The following is an 8,070-nucleotide window of genomic DNA, read 5'->3' on the forward strand; positions in this document are numbered from 1 at the left end:
ACTATAATAATGTAACACTATAATAAGGAAACATTATAATAAGGTAACACGATAATAAGGTAACACGATAATAAGGTAACACTATAATAAGGTAACATTATAATAAGGTAACACTATAATAAGGTAACACCACAATAAGATAACACTATAATAAGGTAACACTATAATAATGTAACATTATAATCTGGTACCTGATTATAATGTTACCTTATTATAGTGTTACATAACACTATAATAAGGTAACATTATAATGAGGTAACACTATAATAAAGTAACATTATAATAATGTACATGGATTGCAAGCCTTAATTATTCTACAAATAAAAACGTTTAACATTATGTTATAGTCGATTGCGTTTGACACATGAACCATTGTATGACCATTAACATGTGTAACAATGATAATTAATACAGGATGGAACACTTAGTGAATATGTGCAAGTGGTTAACGATGGAATTAAAAACGTACATTCGTCCTATTGGAGAGACCAGTTGCCAATACAGATGACGTTACCAACAAGTAAATGGAACGAGAAAGTTACAAACTACCGATCAATGGGTAGCCTCGGGCATTGCAGCCACACAACATGCCAACGTAGCCTCGGGCATTGCGGCCAAACAACATGCCAATGCAGCCACGGGCATTGCATCCACACAACATGCCAACGTAGCCTCGGGCATTGCGGCCAAACAACATGCCAATGTAGCCACGGGCATTGCAGCCACACAACATGCCAACGTAGCCTCGGGCATTGCAGCCAAACAGCATGCCAACGTAGCCTCGGCATTGCGTCCAACAACATGCCATGGAAGCCTCGGGCATTGCAGCCACACAACATGCCAACGTAGCCTCGGGCATTGCGGCCAAACAACATGCCAATGTAGCCACGGGCATTGCAGCCACACAACATGCCAACGTAGCCTCGGGCATTGCGGCCAAACAACATGCCAATGCAGCCACGGGCATTGCATCCACACAACATGCCAACGTAGCCTCGGGCATTGCGGCCAAACAACATGCCAATGTAGCCACGGGCATTGCAGCCACACAACATGCCAACGTAGCCTCGGGCATTGCAGCCAAACAGCATGCCAACGTAGCCTCGGCATTGCGTCCAACAACATGCCATGGAAGCCTCGGGCATTGCAGCCACACAACATGCCAACGTAGCCTCGGGCATTGCGGCCAAACAACATGCCAACGTAGCCTCGGCATTGCGTCCAACAACATGCCATGGAAGCCTCGGGCATTGCAGCCACACAACATGCCAACGTAGCCTCGGGCATTGCGGCCAAACAACATGCCAATGTAGCCACGGGCATTGCAGCCACACAACATGCCAACGTAGCCTCGGGCATTGCAGCCACACAACATGCCAACGTAGCCTCGGGCATTGCAGCCAAACAGCATGCCAACGTAGCCTCGGCATTGCGTCCAACAACATGCCATGGAAGCCTCGGGCATTGCAGCCACACAACATGCCAACGTAGCCTCGGGCATTGCGGCCAAACAACATGCCAATGTAGCCACGGGCATTGCAGCCACACAACATGCCAACGTAGCCTCGGGCATTGCAGCCAAACAGCATGCCAACGTAGCCTCGGCATTGCGTCCAACAACATGCCATGGAAGCCTCGGGCATTGCAGCCACACAACATGCCAACGTAGCCTCGGGCATTGCGTCCAACAACATGCCAACGTAGCATCGGCATTGCATCCACACAACATGCCAACATAGCCTCGGGCATTGCGGCCAAATAATATGCCAATGTAGCCTCGGGCATTGCAGCCACACAACATGCCAATGTAGCCTCAGGCATTGCGGCCAAACAACATGCCAATGTAGCCACGGGCATTGCAGCCACACAACATGCCAACGTAGCCTCGGGCATTGCGGCCAAACAACATGCCAATGTAGCCACGGGCATTGCAGCCACACAACATGCCAACGTAGCCCCGGGCATTGCAGCCAAACAGCATGCCAACGTAGCCTCGGCATTGCGTCCAACAACATGCCATGGAAGCCTCGGGCATTGCAGCCAAACATCATGCCAACGTAGCCTCGGGCATTGCGTCCAACAACATGCCAATGTAGCCTCGGGCATTGCGGCCACACAACATGCCAACGTAGCCTCAGGCATTGCGGCCAAATAACATGCCAACGTAGCCTCGGGCATTGCGGCCAAATAATATGCCAACATAGCCTCGGGCATTGCGGCCACACAACATGCCATGGAAGCCTCGGGCATTGCGGCCAAACAACATGCCAACGTAGCCTCGGGCATTGCGGCCACACAACATGCCAACGTAGCCTCGGGCATTGCGGCCAAATAATATGCCAATGTAGCCTCGGGCATTGCGGCCACACAACATGCCAACATAGCCTCAGGCATTTCGGCCAAATAACATGCCAACGTAGCCTCGGGCATTGCGGCCAAATAATATGCCAACGTAGCCTCGGGCATTGCGGCCTCACAACATGCCAGTGTTAGCGATGATTAAGGTTTCATTTTGTTAAATATTTGTAATAATTATTTGATTATCTCATCTTAGCATGTAGTTTTATATATAAGGGAATATCCCAATTTCAAATTCAGTACCTCTACTGATTTGTCCATTGTCTCCAATATGTCTTTGGAATTCCTGTGAATGTTTGTCTCCTATTGTCCAACATGTCATATTTGTTTAAGATGTCAATCAGCAAAGGAATTAGTACAAGTAAATAATAATAATTTCCCCCATCCAAAACCATCATCTCCCCTACCCCATTAAACCACCCCCTTCTTCCCAAGATTCCAGTTTTTCCTTCCTGAGAGTTTGCTTCTGTGTCCATCTTATCCACACCTTACGTTTTCTCCTACCCCTCATCCTTTGATTGTCCATCTCCGTGTATTTTGTCCCTCGGCCCTGCAGTTGGTGCCCCCCCCCCCCCCCCCCCCCCATCTCTCTGTTGTGTTCCATTCAGTGTTGTCAATCTTCCATGAGCCTTGACTTTGTATACATTTTATATAATTTAATTAATGTTGTTTATTTTACCATATGTTGCACTTTCAGAAACACAACCTTTACTTGTTCAGCTTTTTCCAGAGGCTTTTAACCACATTGTGGTTTATCCAAGAGCCTTTTAACCACATTGTGGTTTATCGCAGAGACTTGTAACCACATTGTGGTTTATCGCAGAGACTTGTAACCACATTGTGATTTATCACAGAGCCTTTTAACCACATTGCGGTTTATCCCAGAGCCTTTTAACCACATTGTGGTTTATCCCAGAGACTTTTAACCACATTGCGGTTTATCTTAGAGCCTTTCAACCACATTGTGGTTTATCCCAGAGACTTTTAACCACATTGTGATTTATCACAGAGCCTTTTAACCACATTGCGGTTTATCTCAGAGCCTTTTAACCACATTGTGGTTTATCCCAGAGACTTTTAACCACATTGTGGTTTATCTCAGAGCCTTTCAACCACATTGTGGTTTATCCCAGAGACTTTTAACCACATTGTGATTTATCACAGAGCCTTTTAACCACATTGCGGTTTATCCCAGAGACTTTTAACCACATTGCGGTTTATCTCAGAGCCTTTCAACCACATTGTGGTTTATCCCAGAGACTTTTAACCACATTGTGATTTATCACAGAGCCTTTTAACCACATTGCGGTTTATCCCAGAGACTTGTAACCACATTGCGGTTTATCTCAGAGCCTTTCAACCACATTGTGGTTTATCCCAGAGACCTTTAACCACATTGTGATTTATCACAGAGCATTTTAACCACATTGTGGTTTATCCCAGAGACTTTTAACCACATTGCGGTTTATCTCAGAGCCTTTCAACCACATTGTGGTTTATCCCAGAGACCTTTAACCACATTGTGATTTATCACAGAGCCTTTTAACCACATTGCGGTTTATCCCAGAGACTTTTAACCACATTGCGGTTTATCTCAGAGCCTTTCAACCACATTGTGGTTTATCCCAGAGACTTTTAACCACATTGTGATTTATCACAGAGCCTTTTAACCACATTGCGGTTTATCCCAGAGACTTTTAACCACATTGCGGTTTATCTCAGAGCCTTTCAACCACATTGTGGTTTATCCCAGAGACTTTTAACCACATTGTGATTTAACACAGAGCCTTTTAACCACATTGCGGTTTATCCCAGAGACCTTTAACCACATTGTGGTTTATCTCAGAGCCTTTCAACCACATTGTGGTTTATCACAGAGCCTTTTAACCACATTGTGGTTTATCCCAGAGACTTTTAACCACATTGTGGTTTATCTCAGAGCCTTTCAACCACATTGTGGTTTATCCCAGAGACTTTTAACCACATTGTGATTTATCACAGAGCCTTTTAACCACATTGCGGTTTATCCCAGAGACTTTTAACCACATTGTGGTTTATCCCAGAGACTTTTAACCACATTGCGGTTTATCTCAGAGCCTTTCAACCACATTGTGGTTTATCCCAGAGCCTTTTAACCACATTGCGGTTTATCTCAGAGCCTTTCAACCACATTGTGGTTTATCCCAGAGACTTTTAACCACATTGCGGTTTATCTCAGAGCCTTTCAACCACATTGTGGTTTATCCCAGATACTTGTAACCACATTGCGGTTTATCACAGAGCCTTTTAACCACATTGCGGTTTATCCCAGAGACTTTTAACCACATTGCGGTTTATCCCAGAGACTTGTAACCACATTGCGGTTTATCTCAGACCCTTTCAACCACATTGTGGTTTATCCCAGAGACTTTTAACCACATACTCAGAGTGGTTGAATGCAATAACTTTGCAGGTCTACTCATGCATTCAAATTAGTGTCAATAGAAATTGAGCTTTTTGTTTCGAACCAACCTGTCTCATAAAAACACAAACCACCTGCATGAAATAATTAATAAAAGCACAAATAAATAACGGGTCTCGTTAACTCGTGGCCATGCTGAGAAGCTGCTTTCGATTCCCAGGAATCTGATGCGATAAACACAGTGTTAAATTAAAGGCAGCGTCAGAGGGAGGGAGACGAGCAGGTGGTTTGGGGTCAAGGAGATGGCATAAGGAACAGGGTGGGGGAAAACTCAGCTGTTTATCCCATTACCCCTATTGGAATGGTAACGTCCAGATGTCCATTCGTACATCACCCTCCCTTGAGTGAGGTGTACCATGGACCATTTGAAAAAATATTATAGTACCAGGTATAACTGATGTAATCCCTCACTGAATGATCATCATTCATTGCATCATGGAGCCACCACAATCATGGAGCCACTACAAATCATGGAGCCACTACAAATCATGGAGCCACTACAAATCATGGAGCCACCACAAATCATGGAGCCACTACAAATCATGGAGCCACCACAAATCATGGAGCCAACACAAATCATGGAGGCACAACAAATCATGGAGCCACCACAATCATGGAGTCACTACAAATCATGGAGGAACAACAAATCATGGAGGCACAACAAATCATGGAGCCACCACGATCATGGAGCCACCACAAATCATGGAGCCACTACAAATCATGGAGGCACAACAAATCATGGAGCCACTACAAATCATGGAGCCACTACAAATCATGGAGGCACAACAAATCATGGAGCCACCACAATCATGGAGCCACTACAAATCATGGAGGCACAACAAATCATGGAGCCACCACAATCATGGAGCCACCACAAATCATGGAGCCACTACAAATCATGGAGCCACCACAAATCATGGAGCCACTACAAATCATGGAGCCACCACAAATCATGGAGCCACTACAAATCATGGAGCCACTACAAATCATGGAGCCACTACAAATCATGGAGCCACCACAAATCATGGAGGCACAACAAATCATGGAGCCACTACAAATCATGGACCCACCACAAATCATGGAACCACCACAAATCATGGAGGCACAACAAATCATGGAGCCACCACAATCATGGAGTCACTACAAATCATGGAGGAACAACAAATCATGGAGCCACCACAAATCATGGAGGCACAACAAATCATGGAGCCACCACAATCATGGCACCACTACAAATCATGGAGGCACAACAAATCATGGAGCCACTACAAATCATGGAGCCACTACAAATCATGGAGCCACTACAAATCATGGAGCCACCACAAATCATGGAGCCACCACAATCATGGAGTCACAACAAATCATGGAGGAGGAACAAATCATGGAGCCACTACAAATCATGGAGCCACTACAAATCAGGGAGGCACAACAAATCATGGAGCCACCACAATCATGGAGCCACTACAAATCATGGAGGCACAACAAATCATGGAGGCACAACAATCATGGAGCCACTACAAATCATGGAGCCACCACAAATCATGGAGGCACAACAAATCATGGAGCCACTACAAATCATGGAGCCACCACAAATCATGGAGCCACCACAAATCATGGAGGCACAACAAATCATGGAGCCACCACAATCATGGAGTCACTACAAATCATGGAGGAACAACAAATCATGGAGCCACCACAAATCATGGAGGCACAACAAATCATGGAGCCACTACAAATCATGGAGGCACAACAAATCATGGAGCCACCACAATCATGGAGCCACTACAAATCATGGAGCCACTACAAATCATGGAGCCACTACAAATCATGGAGGCACAACAAATCATGGAGCCACTACAAATCATGAAGCCACTACAAATCATGGAGCCACTACAAATCATGGAGCCACCACAAATCATGGAGCCACCGCAAATCATGGAGCCACTACGAATCATGGAGCCACCACAAATCATGGAGGCACAACAAATCATGGAGCCACCACAATCATGGAGCCACTACATATCAAGAAGCCACGACAAATCAAGCAGCCACCACAATCATGGAGCCACTTCAAATCATGGAGCCACTACAAATCATGGAACCACCACAAATCATGGAGCCACTACAAATCATGGAGCCACTACAAATCATGGAGCCACTACAAATCATGGAGCCACTACAAATCATGGAGCCACCACAAATCATGTAGGCACAACAAATCATGGAGCCACCACAATCATGGAGCCACTACAAATCATGGAGCCACCACAAATCATGGAGCCACTACAAATCATGGAGCCACTACAAATCATGGAGCCACTACAAATCATGGAGCCACCACAAATCATGGAGCCACGACAATCATGGAGCCACCACAATCATGGAGCCACTACAAATCATGGAGCCACTACAAATCATGGAGCCACCACAATCATGGAGCCACTACAAATCATGGAGCCACCACAAATCATGGAGCCACTACAAATCATGGAGCCACTACAAATCATGGAGCCACCACAAATCATGGAGCCACCACAAATCATGGAGCCACTACAAATCATGGAGCCACTACAAATCATGGAGCCACCACAAATCATGGAGCCACCACAAATCATGGAGCCACCACAAATCATGGAGCCACTACAAATCATGGAGCCACCACAAATCATGGAGCCACCACAAATCATGGAGCCACTACAAATCATGGAGCCACTACAAATCATGGAGCCACCACAAATCATGGAGCCACTACAAATCATGGAGCCACCACAAATGATGGAGCCACCACAAATCATGGAGCCACTACAAATCATGGAGCCACCACAAATCAATGTGACAGTACAAGAGCAGGAAGTGATTGCTAAAAATATTGAGGTTTACAGAACTAGTGGCACAATAGAGGTGATGTGCTTAAGCTCCAGGTGTGTGACAATGATGATGTACCTTTTCGTCGTTCCCTGTCCCGAAGCATGGAAAGGCTGGACATTATGTGGGCCCGGTGTGCTGCGTTCCTCACACCCAACTCACGAAGATCACATTCGGACAGGTGCAGAATCTCCTGGGGTTAGGTGAATGGAAGCAAACACAAGGAATCATGTTTGGATGGAGTCGACTGTGGTGTTTTATTCGGTGGTGGAACCAACGTGCAACGTCTAACAACCTTGTGTTTCCTCAGCCCAACATCCTGTCTGCTGATACATTGTGTGCTATTTCCCACGTGTGGTGTCCTCCTTCGCGAAGAGTAGGCGAAC

At 45.7% G+C, this 8,070-nt stretch overlaps 1 protein-coding gene across 3 annotated transcripts in view; it reads right to left on the minus strand.

Annotated features, from left to right (window-relative positions):
• The window catches only part of LOC137438506 (breast cancer anti-estrogen resistance protein 3 homolog), a 253,752-nt gene that overhangs the window by 149,296 nt on the left and 96,386 nt on the right, over nt 1-8,070 (minus strand). For all 3 annotated transcript variants that reach the window (XM_068133601.2, XM_068133602.2, XM_068133603.2), the window contains one exon: nt 7,763-7,877. In XM_068133601.2, coding sequence (XP_067989702.2) covers nt 7,763-7,877 — 115 coding nt within the window. The remainder of the gene's footprint in view (nt 1-7,762; nt 7,878-8,070) is intronic.

The sequence above is a fragment of the Myxine glutinosa genome, chromosome 13 (genome assembly GCF_964187855.1).
Source record: "Myxine glutinosa chromosome 13, kmMyxGlut1.1, whole genome shotgun sequence".
Taxonomy (NCBI): Eukaryota; Metazoa; Chordata; class Myxini; order Myxiniformes; family Myxinidae; genus Myxine; species Myxine glutinosa.